The sequence below is a fragment of the Kwoniella bestiolae genome, chromosome 1 (assembly GCF_000512585.2).
Source record: "Kwoniella bestiolae CBS 10118 chromosome 1, complete sequence".
NCBI lineage: Eukaryota > Fungi > Basidiomycota > Tremellomycetes > Tremellales > Cryptococcaceae > Kwoniella > Kwoniella bestiolae.
Window position 1 is genome coordinate 5,797,854 of NC_089241.1, and position 16,354 is coordinate 5,814,207.

General features: G+C 46.1%; 6 protein-coding genes across 6 annotated transcripts; 4 read left to right on the forward strand and 2 right to left on the reverse strand.

Annotated features, from left to right (window-relative positions):
• Positions 1–637: 637 nt before the first annotated feature.
• I302_102173 (phenylalanine-tRNA ligase) lies at positions 638–2,440 on the forward strand (the record flags this gene model as incomplete). The annotated part of the gene is made up of 3 exons (XM_065869437.1): positions 638–1,574; positions 1,745–2,103; positions 2,282–2,440. The coding sequence occupies 3 exons, from the start codon at positions 638–640 to the stop codon at positions 2,438–2,440; spliced, it is 1,455 nt and encodes a 484-aa protein (XP_065725509.1).
• A 655-nt stretch (positions 2,441–3,095) lies between these two features.
• On the reverse strand, positions 3,096–5,082 carry I302_102174 (mitogen-activated protein kinase HOG1; the record flags this gene model as incomplete). Its single annotated transcript, XM_019187551.1, has 11 exons — positions 3,096–3,178; positions 3,252–3,452; positions 3,511–3,589; positions 3,646–3,725; positions 3,797–3,868; positions 3,943–4,057; positions 4,180–4,369; positions 4,437–4,480; positions 4,581–4,710; positions 4,831–4,898; positions 5,047–5,082. The coding sequence occupies 11 exons, from the start codon at positions 5,080–5,082 to the stop codon at positions 3,096–3,098; spliced, it is 1,098 nt and encodes a 365-aa protein (XP_019050429.1).
• A 1,485-nt stretch (positions 5,083–6,567) lies between these two features.
• Positions 6,568–7,888, reverse strand: I302_102175 (uncharacterized protein; the record flags this gene model as incomplete). Its single annotated transcript, XM_019187552.1, has 6 exons — positions 6,568–6,760; positions 7,056–7,283; positions 7,446–7,528; positions 7,593–7,632; positions 7,738–7,784; positions 7,853–7,888. 6 exons carry the CDS (start codon positions 7,886–7,888, stop codon positions 6,568–6,570), a joined length of 627 nt encoding a protein of 208 aa, XP_019050430.1.
• Positions 7,889–8,534: 646 nt separating this feature from the next.
• On the forward strand, positions 8,535–9,664 carry I302_102176 (uncharacterized protein; the record flags this gene model as incomplete). Its single annotated transcript, XM_019187553.1, has 3 exons — positions 8,535–8,629; positions 8,766–9,114; positions 9,284–9,664. The coding sequence occupies 3 exons, from the start codon at positions 8,535–8,537 to the stop codon at positions 9,662–9,664; spliced, it is 825 nt and encodes a 274-aa protein (XP_019050431.1).
• Positions 9,665–10,709: 1,045 nt separating this feature from the next.
• On the forward strand, positions 10,710–13,274 carry I302_102177 (uncharacterized protein; the record flags this gene model as incomplete). The annotated part of the gene is made up of 11 exons (XM_019187554.2): positions 10,710–10,794; positions 10,966–11,045; positions 11,143–11,287; positions 11,453–11,614; positions 11,692–12,093; positions 12,173–12,238; positions 12,308–12,711; positions 12,769–12,840; positions 12,909–12,983; positions 13,039–13,134; positions 13,209–13,274. 11 exons carry the CDS (start codon positions 10,710–10,712, stop codon positions 13,272–13,274), a joined length of 1,653 nt encoding a protein of 550 aa, XP_019050432.2.
• A 902-nt stretch (positions 13,275–14,176) lies between these two features.
• Positions 14,177–15,829, forward strand: I302_102178 (uncharacterized protein; the record flags this gene model as incomplete). The annotated part of the gene is made up of 7 exons (XM_019187555.2): positions 14,177–14,276; positions 14,386–14,544; positions 14,652–14,936; positions 15,020–15,396; positions 15,479–15,550; positions 15,604–15,678; positions 15,752–15,829. 7 exons carry the CDS (start codon positions 14,177–14,179, stop codon positions 15,827–15,829), a joined length of 1,146 nt encoding a protein of 381 aa, XP_019050433.2.
• Positions 15,830–16,354: the final 525 nt, after the last annotated feature.

A 16,354-nucleotide genomic window follows, 5' to 3' on the forward strand; every position in this document is an offset into this window, starting at 1 on the left:
CTCCAAGGATCAAGCAAGATACTGAATCGATATGTGACAATGAAAGGGTATCACAATTCAAGGTATACAACAAGATAAAGAAGGAGATCATCTCTTGTTTAAATGTCTACTGTTGTGTTTTGTTGATGTGAGATGGAATGTTAGTCTCGACAAAAAGGCCTACGAGTTAGGGTATTGAATGGGTTCAAAGGAGTGTCAAAGTGTCCAAGCGTTCGGATCGGTCGGCGTGAAGAGGTACTACTAGTGATACAAGATACAAGGTATATAAGATGGTACTACCACCAATTCACAAGATAGCTACAAGGTATGAAATAAAGTAGTAGAAGAAGAAGAAAGAAGTAGTTGATAGGATACTTCAAGACATTCTTGTCGACATTCCACAGCATGAACATTGCTCATACAGTACTGTATTGTACTGATTTCGGATCTCACATCTTTACGTTTCGGCTTGATCTAGATAGCCTCGTGGAGAACACCTGCCTTTTGCTCGTATCACGTGACCAATTGATCCCACTCGGAACGTCTACTAACAAGCTCAATCGTAAATGTTGGTGAATGTTGTCATTATGCCATATCGAACCCCTATTCGATACATGATACCAATTCACGTATCCCACACATACACCAGCAGCTCAAGATGGCATCAAGGATAGCACCAAGGTTGCTCGTTTCCTCATCCAGATTGTTCACCTGCTCAAGGGGTAGACTGATACCAATCCCCCTGTTACCACGGATATCACCAGTAACGTTAACACCCAGATTCCAATCAACCATCTCCTCACCCGACTCGTACAAGCTCAGCGGCACCACCTACTCCAAAGACACCTACTCCAACATCCCCTCTTCCATCCTCGACAAGCTAGACCGTAATCTCCATCTCCTCCCTTCCCACCCAATATCGATCCTCCGTCAAATAGTCGAAGATCATTTCTCAAGCTACACACCGCTCGTACCCTCTTCAGCTGTCGTCTCGGTGCACCAGAATTTCGATGAATTGGGATTTCCACCCGACCACCCCGGTCGAAGTCTGACGGATAGCTATTACCTCAACAGGGATTACATGCTCCGGACACATACCTCAGCACACGAGGTGGAAAGTTACAAGAAGGGACTGAACAGGTGGTTACTCTCTGCAGACGTATATCGACGAGACGAGATTGATTCGAGCCATTATCCCGTATTCCATCAGATGGAGGGAACACACATATGGGATAATTCCGAATTACACAACTTACCAGCCCTCAATGCAGAGTTGGAGAAGAAGTTGGAGGAATGTAATATCCTTATAGAAGATGAGACGGTGATATCCCCCTCGAACCCATATCAAGCACACCATGATCCCATCCATGCCGAGCAGATAACGAGGCATCTCAAGCATTCCTTGAATTCTCTGATATTTAGATTGTTCGGTCATCATGCGAGTCAGAAGGGTGCAGAACCGTTGAAAGTCAGGTGGATCGAAGCTTATTTCCCATTTACAACGCCCAGTTATGAGGTTGAGGTGTACTGGAATGGGCAATGGTTGGAGCTGTTGGGCTGTGGGGTGGTTATGCAGAAGACGCTGGATCTGTCAGGTGAGTGGTTGTCATACGATGTCCGGATCATTCTCTTCTCAGCCTGACTAACCTGTCTTCATCCTCTCTCCCAATCCTACTTCATCTTGCATACACTCCATCATACACATCAACGGCTCCCCGAATACCATCGCACAACAATTGTCTGACAACTCCTCCTCCACCCACAGACGTCCCCAAAAAATCCGGCTGGGCCTTCGGCCTAGGCCTCGAGCGCCTCTCAATGGTCCTCTTCTCCATACCCGACATCCGACTCTTCTGGACCTCTGACCCTCGATTCCTCGATCAATTCAAGCAAGGCGAGATAACCACCTTCCAGCCGTACAGCAAATACCCACCATGTTACAAGGACATGTCGTTCTGGTTGCCTCCTAGCTCAAGTGTGATAGAGGAACATGGGGCGGCAGCTGCGGGGGGTAGACTACCTGTAGAAGGTGGAGTAAGAGAGAAAGCGAAGGCGTTCCATGAGAATGATTATTGTGAGATTGTGAGGGACGTTGCTGGGGATTTGATTGAGAGCGTCACTTTGGTGAGTCTGGTGTATCCCATCAATTCTGAACATGATATCATTTCGGTCGGAGGCGATAAGTAAGGACAGGTTTAAGCGATTTCTGAGCGGAGTCATTAGGGCCTGCTCATTATTTCCTGGATACGTATGAGATACAAAGGAATTATGCTAATCCTTCCCTGTGTCTGTGCGAGTTCAGATCGACGAGTTCACCCACCCCAAGACGAACAGGAAGAGTAAATGCTATCGACTGAATTACCGACACATGGATCGCAACCTATCAAATGAGGAGGTTAACGAGCTGCAAGATCAAGTACAGAGGAGGGTGGTCGAAGAAATGGGTATAGAGATGAGATAGAACGGCTGACCATTCATGATTATGTCATGCGGTCATGTCAGCACACCCCGCAGACAAACATAGTACTATATACGGTTATATTGTAAAAGGGAGTATTGCTGGTAGTACCGCGAGTCACGACTCATGCACAGACTCAGTCAAAGACACATAGTATGCAATCACTCTTAGGCTGGTATCGGCGCTTCGCAAACATAAAGAGAAAGAACCATGTCGACCGACGATGCTACGTGTTTATCCATCTTGCATGAAAAATGACAATCGCTTTGTATATTTTTGACTTTCTTTTTGTATTTTCAACTTGAAATGTATATGATGAGATGGGAAAGTATCAAAAATCAACCGGAATTCTAATAGAAAAGAGAAACGAGAATAGAGGGAAGAGAAGAAGGTTCTAGGATGATTGGAAGTTCTGATTAATTACTACATTTTTGAGTTGGAGGGGGGTCGAGAATTTAAAGGTTTCGATGAATCGATGAAAGTTGGCATTTACCCCAAATTGAAGTTTAAAAGTATAAACAATGATGACTATAATGGGAGGGAACCTGAAAAATGAAAGACACAAGCATTCTTTGTTCTAAAAAAGATCTCCTGTAATAATGCACCTTTGTCTCCGTTCTGATGTTTCTTGCATTTGTCCGACTCGATGATATCCAACTTATGATGCAGGTGCAGGAGGGACCTCACCGACCACGGGACCCTCAGCTTCATTGTTTGAGATATCACCTAGGTTGTGGAAGTCTGCATTCAACACAGAAGATATGATCAGCTAAAGCACTTTAACGAGAATGATCAGTAGGCAGCTAAGACCCACCCAAAATTTCAGAATACATCATGACCTTCCAAGTATCCACAGGCAAATCAGCATCGTTGAAAGACCAATCGAACACCTCGGCAGCGGAGGGCTCGTCAGTGGGGTCGTGGTATGGTGCGAGGTATTCGTGGGCTAATCCCTCGGCGGCTGAGATACGTGTTCGTGGGTCGAAGACAAGCATCTTTTCTAATAGGTCGAGGGCTGCGGTGGAAGTTCAGCTACAATTTCAACGAGGTGGTGAGGTGAAAGTCTCACTTACAGAGAGGATCAGCATTGGGGAATTTCGTAGCGAATGGGACTTTCTCCCTCTTAGGTAAAGATTGAACGAATCGGAGGGTCTAAGAGGCGGGGTTTAGCTAATTTCTAATTCCCCGACTTGGAGGAAACAACTCACGTTCTCAGAAGCGATGGTTTGGATAACATCATCAGGCGGAGTACCGAGTAATTCGGTGATGATGGAGAATTGGTTGACGTCTGTGCGTGAGATGGGAAATCAGCTTGTATGCTCGAGACAAAATCACTTTACAAAGCTGTCATCAACTCACGATCCTTTCCTGGGAACAATGGCTTTCCTTCCAACATCTCAGCGAAGATACAACCTGTACTCCAGATATCGACTACGCAGTAGAGAGTTAAGTCAGTTGATTATTCTTGCTGAGACATCTGTGAACATGTGAATATCACAACTCACCGGCAACATCGTACTTCTGCCATGTCAACATGATCTCTGGGGCTCGGTAGTATCGAGTGGACACATAACCCGTCATTTGGGGATCTTGAATACGGGCGAGACCGAAATCACAGATCTGGAAGGGTACAACATAGATCAGCTTAGTTCAATAGTGAAAGCGACGTGTGAATGGAAAAGACTGATCATTGATACGTTCGGTAGGGAACGCAAGGATCGATTGCAAAAGATCAGACTCACCTTCAAATCACAGTTCTCATTGACCAAGATATTCGAAGGTTTCAAATCCCTGTGGACTACACCAGCTGAATGGACGTATTTCAAACCCCGGAGGATCTGGTACAGGAAATATTGGATGAATTGCTTTTCGAGTGGTCGAGAGGTGAGTAATCGGTGCAAGTCGGTACCAAGGAGTTCGGTGACGAAGTAGCTGTGTGGAAAAAGAAATGATCAGTTCAACTTCGATAGTCTTGATCTGGGATCGCGGGTCAACTTACATATCCTCAAGAGGAGAGATGAAGATATCACTCAAGGAGATAATCTAGATTTCAATGCGAACAATCAGCACGATGCCAAGCACAGACGGGGCGAGAGGAACGTGAAGAGAGATTACATGGCTAGACTGATGATAGTCGACTTACGTTCTCATGCCTGAGATGTTTGAGCAACTTCAACTCCCTATAAGTTCTTTTACTCAACACGGGCGTGGAAAAGGGCTTCATGATCTTCTTGATAGCTACTGAGGTACCTGAGAGTTGATCTTTGGCGGAGCTGTTGGCGTGGAAGTGTGGGTAGGACCGAGGATAAGGAGAACAGAGGGGGAGAACAACAAGATTGTGACTATCAGTACAATTCATTTCTTCCACACGTAAAAGAACAAGGGTGACGTACCAGACAAGTCCGAAAGCACCCATACCAACAGGTTGCAAGTCGACATAACGGGTGGTCACTTCGAACACCTATTTCGCCACTGTATTAGCTGTTTGTGCTTTTCGCGAGAAACAAGAATGGCATGACGCAAACTGTCCTGCATATGATGACAGACGAGCATGATGTGTATAACATGAAGTGCCAGGTATGCGGGAGGAGGATAGGTGAACCACTCACAGTACCGAAGATGGAGAGTTTAACGAAATCAGCCATTTTGAAATTGATTGATATTCTTCTATGGGAGATCTGCAGGGCGACGTGATAAGCGACGAGACGATACGAAAGATAGTGGTAATTGCGGTGACTTGAAGTCAGCTCATGGACTCAAGTGGAGAAGAAAGAGCAGGGGTAAATACGCACCTATTCTAGTGAATATGAAGGTTGAAAGACACGGGAGTAAAGCGGGACAAAGTGTTACTTCTGAGGTGGAGGATATGAGATTCCAGTTGAATGACACTGCTTCTGGCGGTATGAGGTATGAGAAGGAATGAATGTACGGGATGGAAGGAGGTTGAAGGGAGGTGAGGTGATGGGTGATGGTCGGTCTACTTCCGATTTCCTTGAGAATCTAGGGATTGGTTGGGATGGGTCGATGATCTGTGCGGTAGATTGTCAGTCTACTGTATGCTCCTGGTCCAATGGTATGGATCTCTAGGATGCGAGTGTGTATATACGATATCTTATGATTGCCAAGTGGAATGGAATTGGAATGGTTCGAGTAGAGAGAGATGTATATGTGAGATGAAAGGATTGGTATGATCAGACGGATGAGGTGTGAAAAGAGTGGAAAAGGCGTGGTAAGGTGTTTTGTTTGGGTTTGGGTGTCAACTCACTCAGCAAGAAAGTATGACCAAATCACTCGATTTCTGCTCTTCTGCTGCTGCTCTGGAACGAGGTGTCGATGCGAGATTGATATGCAAGTGAGTGAGTGAGGGAGGATGTTACTGTATGAGTACTGTATGATAGGATAGATGGATGTTAAGATTACCTGTTGCTTTTCGTTGTGTTGCGTCTGCGTTCAGTTCCAGATGGGATGGATGCTTCACTTTTACCCTGAACAGAGTTACTTCCCTACTTATCGTATTGGATTGAACCGAATTAGAAAATACTCCTTATGGACCATTAGGATCCCCCGTGATTCCTACAAACCGGTTCAAATGCCTTTCTGTCTCATACCTCTAATCCCATTAGGAATATCCTAATCATCCTGAACAATCCTATTTAATCCGATTAACCACAAACCCCCCCTTTTCGGCGTTTCGAGGTGATGTGGCACAAAATCTCCTAAATCGTCTGGTACGAGTATGGCACGTCAGTGGCGTTACCCCGGATTTAAATTGTGGATAACAGGTCACTCTGTCACTCGGTGTTTGATAGGTATGCGACAGTCACTTCTGGGAGTTGAGTTGTGCAATGGCATGAAATGGTAAAATGGCGGAATGAAGAGGGGATTGCGCTGTTATGCAATCTGAAATGATCGGCAGAAGAGCATGAAGACACAAGATCTCCGCGGCACGAGCACGACATGCCGCTCGACTTGAGAAGACGAGCATACAGGGGTTATTGGAGATACGTGATATGCAATGCAATGCTATGATTATACTATGATACTTCTTCGACCACTCATCTGATGCTATTCGAGCTGACCACCCAAGGTCTACTGTCTATCCAATCAACATTCACTGTCTTGAGCTTATGTTACTGATCTTGCCCCGATATCGCCCCTTCTCCACCCTGTATCCGGAACGCAGAGGTACTCAACCCCTCTTCAGCCCTCGAAGCTTCCAACAACGGCAAAATCTCGCCTTGTTCCTTGTGTCCGAGCGATAACCAACCAGCTTTCAGACCGTTGTTGACTATCGTATCCAATATCTTTTCGATGTTGTCGCTCCTGTGAGATAAGGAACGGACGAATAGGTCAGCGGAATGGATCTTCAAGCTGTACATCCCAGAATCTGTAGTGTCATCTATGTCTTTCCCTTTCGACGTCTACATCACCAGAGTGGAAAGTAATCTTTGACTCAGTACCCTCGATGCACTCGTCAGCCACTCTCCGCAGAAATTTTATCGAGTATTCGTTTTGTTCAGCTTGCCACCTCCCGATCCTTTGACCATGTACTTCCCATCCTGTCCCATCCCTTCCCCTCCATTCGAGCAGATGATCAGAAAGATGCGTATCGACTCACCTCTCCCTCACCTCCCCTATCCCCTCTCTCCAGCCTCCTTCCACCTTCCCATCCAACTCATCATTCAACCGCTTCACCTCACTTTCCAACTCGTGCAACCTGTCCTGCACGGCATCACGACGCTTCTCCTCCTTCCGCGATGATCTGTACGACTCGCCCACTATAAGACCTGCTCCGACGAGGAATAGGAAGGTCTCTGCTAAGGTTGTGGCGCCGTTTTGGATTGCTCTGTCGTCATGGTACACTTGAGTTAGCTGTGATTCCTCATTTGGGCATCAAAGATATACATTGAGATCTCGGTTCTGGGCCAATGCTGCCCTCATGATGGGTTGAGATACGTCTAGGATGTCTGAGGGTCGACGATAGGCAAAAAGGTGTGACCCGACCCACCTAGCATCGTTCAGAGGTTTTATCTGACCAGACTCTGCGTTGAGTAGTCCCATTCTCATCCTCGCTTCTGTACGGTGCATCCGCTGTTCCACTCTGGAATCAGCTTTGTTCCTCGCAGAGACGATGCATTAGCGAAAGCTGACTGACCTGTGCTAAGCCTATACAGATGTTCTTGAATGTATCGTGTCTGTCATTCGCCCAACATGGTTAGTCATGTGATTGTATCACGAATAACAGGAGATGCAGCTGAGAGGAACTGATGGAATCATTCATAAAAAGGGATAGAGCTCACTGAGCAGCTTGCGCTTTTATCGTATTCGCTATAGGCTTAGCCAGTGTCTGATCCCAACCAAATATTAGCTCATGGACAACCTCCACTCTGTCCACGTCAGAGAACAAAGACTCACTTTGACGGCCAGACTGAATATCTTGACTGAAGCCATGGTGTTGCTATCTTGGACGGTATCTTCAAGCTTGGCAATCAGGCTGATATCATGTATGTCTATAGTGAAGAGGTTTGCTTGATTTAATATCATGTCAACATCACTATCCTCCGTCTATCGTCATATTCCAACTCGAGCGAGGTCTTATTCTATTTTCGTTGCCGAGCCGTAATCGTCAGTCTACCTTTGTGTTACGTAAACTTCCTGTCTGACTTCGAAAGACGGTGATGGCCGACATCTAGTGAATATTTGCCCTGAGCTAAAAACGGGGGCCATGAGTCGGTGTATGAGCATGTTTTATGGCCATGAGGATGACCATCGGTCGGATGTGCCAAGGATTAGTCCGGTTCATTCGTGACTTTGACCTCGTAGGCATTCCATCCATACGAATACTTTGCATCGCTTCTTCCTCTTTCTTCTTTCGCCTCTCTACTCCTCGTCTCGTCTGGCTATCATCCTATAACAGAGCAGCAGGATTGCATACGGTCTCATCCACACTGCGCTGGACGCATCGATCATCAAGTACCATAAGAAGATACCAAGACGATCGGATCGGTAGGCCGAGATATCGAAGTGACAAGTATCACCTTACATCTACGTCACCCAATTTCATTGAAACTGAACGAAAGAAAATACGGTAGTCAAGATGCCCACCCTCGCTCAGCGTCAGGCTGCTTCTAGCACCACCACTCAGAATACCTCGACGCAGACTTCTCCGGTGTATAATAGTAATCCAGGAGGGTGAGTCATTCCTTCCCATACCAGTCTATCCTATTCCCAGGATACATATCTACATTTATATCATCAATACACTGCTCTCTTCTTGCTGTATCTCTAAGGCTCAATTATACAATATTAACTCGTCTCCTACGCACAGCGGCTCAACAACCCTCTACCTATTCACATTCCTAATAACCATCCTCGTTCTCGGCCTAATCTCCTCCGGTCTCCTCATACGAGCGTACATCCTCCGAAGAAGATTCCACCGTCGTGTCGAAGAGGCACTAAGGAGGGGAGAGGCCATGCCCACCGACGCTGCTGCTGCGCTTGGGTTGATACCTAGACGAAATAATCGGAATAAGAAGGAGAAGAATCATGGGTTGATGCCTACGATGTGGGAGAGCGAGATGTGGAGGGATGATGAGAAGGCTGGGTTGTTGAGGGATGAAGACGCAGAGGGAGAGGGGGTGGGGATGGTAGATAAGGATGGGTGGGATGAGTTGACTGTGAGTGCAAACTTTCGCTATACATTTGCTATGTCTTCAGGGCACCATCATCTGCATGTAAAGATGACTGGAAACCTACTGGCACTAATGCCCGAAGCAAATTCATTCTGGAATACATATATCCAAATATTGTTGCTTTGTCGCTGACATCTCTGAACTACGCTACTAGCCCCTCTCAATCCTCCATTACACCACCACAGACCCCGCCCTCCCCGCCCCTGTACAAGCACCCATCGACATTCCTCCTCAACTAACCCCCGGAGCATACTTCAGATCCCTCTGGTCCTCTCGTCCGATGACCGCTACTAGTAGTACCACCGCTCAACGGCCTGGACTGACCCATCGTCCCACATCGACGCTGATACCTACCCAGAAAGCTGTGTTTAGTATACCGGAGGTGGGGGAGGACGTCATGGTGGGAGTTATGATTGCCATGCCGTGCGAGGGGGGTATGGAGGAACGGTGGAATCTCTCCAAGAACGATGAGGAGGAGGAGAGGGAGTTGCCGGATGTTTGTTTGGGTGTGCTTGGGACTAGATTGAGGGAGTGAGGAGTGATCTCCGTGGCGAAGGGATTTGAGGTTTGTGTTAGATTCATTTCATTTGTATTGGTAGAATGATAGTAGAAACTGTTCTGATAGGGTGGGTCATAAGTATTGATCGGTGTTGGTTCAAATGGGTCCACATTGGCCGTCAGGTAGTAAAGTCACAAATCGTCGATTGTGTATTGTAGATTATAAACAGGTCATGTCCGTGTCACGAGGATATGACAAATGAAATATGCATCGTTATATATTATAGTCAATCAGCACAACACGCTGTATATTCGCATCCACCCCGATATGCAATATACTGTACTTGTACAATGCATACACAACTGTACGACCGAATAGCGCAAGCTGAAAGCTGACCGAGCCTCAATCGGTGTCCCAGGGGGATCCACTATGCACTGTCATATGCAGTACAGTATCCACTGAGATTCCCTCTCCTTTGCACGGTGTCTTTGTCTTTTGTTTTTTCAGGGAGCACTGAGGGACAAGCAAAGGAATTCCTTTTAATTTGATTAATCGTGATCTTAGGTTATCCGCGGTTCTACCTCGCTATCTTGGCGCGTACTTTGTATTTGGTCTCGTGTGTTTAAGCGTATCTTACGTTGGATCCCTCTCTACCCTCTCTCTCTTGCTCCACCGTCACTCGTAAGAAAACCTACACGGAGCAAGGGCAAGGGATGCATTCGCTGATACTGTATGTTCCTACCTCTTGTGTGTTGGGCACACCATCCGAGTTTGAAGGACGAGCTGAGCGCTTAATTTGTTAACTTCATTACTTCATGTTGTATTGAACGGTCCCTTTCGAACATTATGAATCATCCATTCCTCTTTAGCCATGTTTCTTGTACTCGCTCTTTGATATCATGTCTACTGTGCTTCTCTTGATCTTCTAACACTTACAGTAAAGCACCTTGGTCTCCATACATCGAACCCGACTTTCAACATCAGTTAACATCGAATCGAATATACCCTACTCCCATCATATACCATAGACTATAGATCATAGACCACCCATGTCCTCGGCACGAACCGATGATATAATATAATGTACAAGTTCCATCATCCATATCAATATCTAGGTGATCTCGATAGTTATAGGAGGAAGAGGATACCGCGGAATATCATTTGGGGTGAGTGAAGTTCAAAGTTTATCTTTATCTTTGGTTTGACCAGACTGTAAACAGTCTGGAATGACGCACTCGTCTTACTCTCTCTTAAATACTTTTCCTTTCCTCATCTCCTTGCAAAGATACTTGAGAATCCCATAGACTGATTACGCTTATCTTCGGATCACTTCACAGGTATATTACTCTTCCTAGGTCTATCGACGCTATTCTACTTCGGAGGGGCGGATCATCTCTTCCAAGACACAAAAGACGAGGTGAGTAGGTGGAGCTGGAGCTGGAGCTGTAGCTATCATTTGCCCTCGCTTGCATCCTGATTGCTAATTCATCTTCCTGCTCCCCTGTTTCATCTAGTCACTCCACCTCAACCTAGAGATCAAATATGAGAGCTCATCAAGCGGACAAGCAGAGACGAGATGTCATGGACAGGGAGGGATTGTAGGTGGTTTACCGGGGTTCTACGTGTTTGATAGAATATGGTATAAGTCTGGGGAATTTTGTGAGTCCTAACGCAACATTACCCTTTTCATAGGATTATCCTCCTTCCTGCACTTAAAGACGACCTACCTAAGGAAAGACACAAACCTATATTCTCGCAAAACTCACTCACCCTGCCTCGCAGATGGAGAAACACCACTGACCCGCTTGCTTTATCCCCTGTTAGATATCTTCACAGACCAGCCTGATCAGATCACCTTGCCGCCCCTTGATGCCATATCCATAGGAAAGAACCCAGTAAACGTCAGGCCGTTATCTGAATCACCGAGTTTCGATAATGACGGTCCGGACGCGAAGGGGATTATGAGATGTTATCATGATGAGACGAGTGAGTTTCAATTTGATGTCTGCTGTATGCTTTACATAAATGAATATACTAATGGTGTTGTCTGCTCGCCCACGCAGTATGGATGAACGTCGATGTACCGACTTATTCCCCTCCCACCACCACAGATGAAGATGAGAATGGAAACCTCGATCGGAGGGTCATACCGAGGTCGCTGAACAAACGGTTCAACTGGGAATTTCACCATTATCATTTCCTCGCTGAATCCCTTTTGGGAGGTATAGCATCGTTGGATCTAGTAAGAGCAGGGAACAACATCGCATTATTACCATTGGGATCGCGGGAAGATAAGAAACAAGAGAAAGATCAGTATCGGCAGGTAAATAATGTAGAGCGATATTCGGCGTATAGGATGGATCAAGAGATATATGATAGACAGTGGTTGTTTATTCCTTGGGAGGAGGATTGGAGAGATGCTTATGGCCTGAATGAGCCTATTGTGAAAGGGTTGTTTGATCATCGTACGTTGGCCTCACTCTTCTATCATCCTCCGTGAGCAGAGGGAAGATGGGATGGACTGACGATAAACGGATAAATCAGGTTTTGTCGATGCTCAGCGGTGGAATGAGACTACAGATCATGGTGATTGGGTAGGATTCGAGAGGGGTAAGTGATGCTCAACAATCGCTACATCATACTATGTCGGAGGGAGAGCTGATATCCCATCATGGATAGTCGTCATAATTGACCGCTGGTCTTCCCACCTATACAACACCCTGGCCAACCAATGGAACAAGATGGCATTAGACGTATTCTCCCTCTTACCCTCCATTCCCCCTCCGGATCCCTCCTCGAGCAAGGGGGTAGAATCGATATTCTCACCTTACCGAGATCGGTTCCTGGGATATATGAACATCCAGAGTCTCCACCGTCATAAAACCGGTACTGCGCTGCACGAGATTCCGAAGATCGTTTATGTGGATAGACAATCTTCTTCCCGGAGGCTTTTAAATGGCACGCACGATGATTTGCTGGATGTGCTGGATGGGCTGGATCATAGAGGAAAAGCAAAGATTCAGGTGGGCAGATTGGAGGAGATGAGTTATGGGGATCAGATTAGGTTGTTTGCTGATGCTGATGTGAGTGGGGTCTGTCATATCCCTTGAGCAAGATCTGGCTGACGGGTCTATGTGTAGATCATAATTGGTGTACATGGGAATGGGTTGACTCATCAGGTGTGGATGGCTCCTGGGGGGATAATCATCGAGGTGAGTTATCGGGATGAACTGCAGAAGCTATCAGGATTGCTGATCTTGGGTATATCGTGGTAATGTAGATATTCCCACCGGGGGTGTTTTTGAGAGATTATCAATTAATAGCTCAAGTGGTAGGACACGAACATATAGCTATTGTAAGTTTACTCATTCTCTCAACTTGACCTGCGATGGCTGACGGGAATGGTACAGCTTGACAGCCAGATATACACTAAACAAGAATGGGAGAACGAACCTGGTAAATTACTTGCGTCTCGTCCTGACGAAGCTAACGACCGGAATATAACGGTGAGTCGCACTACATCTGACGCTTATAAGGAACGATATGAGGCTGACGGTGTAATCGGTGATGGATGTTCTAGCTGAGCAAAGACTTCATAGAAGATTTGTTGTATTTGAAATTAACGAACTATCAAGTTGTATTATAGGCTATTATCTTTTATCATCTGTCATCTGTCATCTGTCATTTATCATCTATCATCTATCATCTATCATCTATCATATCATATCATATTTCATATGCCTCGTATGCATATCTGCGAGTGAGAACGATCTCATGGCAATGTTGTTACCATGGTGTGTGCAGTAAGTCAACGTGCGCACGGTATCTTTGCGCTCGGACGAGGCAGTGCAATACTGTACTAGTCAGTCAACCAAAGCAGGTCTCAGATCCAAAGGAAGGAGTGTTATATACAAGATGTTATGTTTGATTAAAGTGGTCTGTGTGTGGATCTGATCTGGGTATGCACACATCGCCGTGTTTACTTACACACAGTAGCGCTGATTGACTAACTTACAGTATGTTTGTTTGGATATAAGTTATGATCGGAAACGAGGATTGGACTGGAGCACCCCTTTGATTGAGGTATACTATACTGTACTCGAAATCCTAGTAATGTTATCATGTTCTTTCAGCACAATTGTACAACCCCAACTCCATCCATAAACACTATCATCGACCATAAATACCCAAGAGGTATAAATCCCTGATGATGCGTTGGATACCATCACTTTCCAGCACGGACGAAGATCAACACTATGTCGCCATCGGCTCCAAACCCAAACGCAGGAGGCTACATACACTCTTCGTATTATCTTGTGCGTTGGTTCGGTTTGATCACAGCGCTGAGATCGTAGGATAGGATGTGGGATTGGTAACATTGATTAATGGTTGGGTGATAGGTTGTCTGCTCCTCTTTGTTTCTTCGATAGGTATATATCACTCGGACTGGCTGGGGCTGGGTATTGGAAATGATGATTACGATCAATTGGTGGGTCATCGTCTGCATTCTTTAGTAAACCATTTGGCTAAATATCTCCACAGGTTAACATGTCAACCGACTATGAAGCCAACAGACCAACAAAGTTGACAGGGGGTGTATCGGGTTTCTACGTGTTCGAGCAACTGTGGTACAGGAATGGTACTTTCTGTGAGTGGACTCTCACCCAACCGACACACCTTTGCATGGTCCAATCCCGGCCAATATCCTCTTGAGACGTGTGAAGCACTGGGATGTACTGATTGAGTATCATGGCTAGATGCATTTCAAGATAATACGACTATAGATACCCAACCCTTCCCAGACAGAGATACAATCATGTCTGGTCCGCACGATACAGTCCTCCTTCCCATAACGACCCAACAAGAATTGTTCCGAGAGCTTGACGGCGAGATACGGTTCCTCAAAGGCCAGACTCGTGGGTCACTCGCCGCCCTTTATCTCACATAGAGTAGTAATCGAACTGAGTAATCGAGCTGACGAGATTATCTCCTTGTTGTCATTGATTGGTTTTCTGGTTGATAGTCTTTCTAAATGACGGAGCGGACCAGTGGAACTGGTCATACCTCAGTTGGTTCCACCATTTCGCTGCGGAAGTCCTACTGGGCGGTATCACCGCGCTCTCCCTTGCACGTTCCGTTGAAGATGCAAAGTCAATACCGAGGTTGATGATCCCGTGGGAGGGGAACTGGAAAGATGGTTATGGGATAAACGAAGTGATGGTCAGTGGGATGTTCGGGAAGGATTTGGTAGAGAAAGATCAGTGGGATAGGTGGAGTGAGAAGGGTGATTGGGTTGGTTTTGAAAAAGGTAAGCTGTTCGAATGTCATGCCTCTTGATCAAGACTTGAACTGGTGAGGACTTGTCGATACTGATCATCCCAAACTGGCTAGTGGTCATCGTCGATCGATACGCTTCTCACCGCCATAATCCCATTGCGAATGAATGGAACAAAATGGCATTACCCATCTTCTCGGAGCTCCCCGCACCCCCTCCACCGTTCTTCACACCATATCGCGAAGCCCTGCTTCACAACTTGGGTTTGGCTATCCCTCCTACTCGTCAGCAATATGGGAAATCGCTGAATAAGATTCCCAAGATCGTTTATCTGGATAGACAGGACACGAACCGTAAGCTTACTGAGGGGGACCATAAGGGTTTGTTGGACGTTCTGAAAGGATTGGAGAAAGAGAGGAAGGCAGTGGTGGGCGTGCCGCACTTGGCAGAGATGGATTGTAGATATCAGGTGAAAGCTGTCAAAGATGCTGATGTGAGTGACTAATGATCCGATTCAACCCTGTACTAACTAATCGTGGATGACCAACCTCTATGTGTGACCTGTTTTGTTGTAGGTCATCATTGGGGTTCATGGGAACGGGCTGACTCATCAGATGTGGATGTCTGAGGGTGGGGTTGTCATTGAGGTGAGTTTGCATCTTTTCGCATTGGCTTGAGTCTAATCATGCGTATAATTTAGCTCTTCATTCCGGATGCATTGTTGAGGGATTACGAAGTGCTGAGTCAAGCTCTGGGGCATCGTCATATCGCTACGGTGAGTAAACTGGATCCATGCCAGACATACCTCGATCAAAGAGCTGATAGATCCTTGTTATCGGTTTTGTTAGTGGGGCGACCGTATCTTACCGCCATCTGAGTGGGGATATTTCAAAGGGGAGCTGAACCCCACTATTTTGCACAACTGAACGTCCGTCCCGGTGAGTAGATCATGCCCAACGCGGCCATTCAGTCCGATGTAGCTTCTCTTGATATCTACCTGTCAGTGAGATGGCATGAGCTGAAAATTTGAGTTTGGAATAGCTTGAAACATCGTTCATCCAAACTCTGTTAGAAGATCTTATCGTCGAAATGACCTAACTCAGGAGAGGGAAAGGACTCACAAACTCAGTCGATTCATCTTGGACTTGTATCATATCACCTATCACTTACATCTTATCTCCTTATCTTGTGCTTACTCAATTCATATTGCTCTATAATGCATGTACAGTACGAGACACTCCCTTCTAGATATAGATAGCTTCTGGACACCACAGCAGACGATCGATCGCACGTGTGTACCAACAGATCTGATAGCCCAGGAACACCCGGTTTCAAAACATCCAGGGTAAAAACTACCGCGCGGAACTACTTTTCTTCTCTCCTGTACTTCCTTTACCCTTCCTTTCCGGGATTAGCGCATAACGTGATTTGATAGGACGAAGAGGATAGTC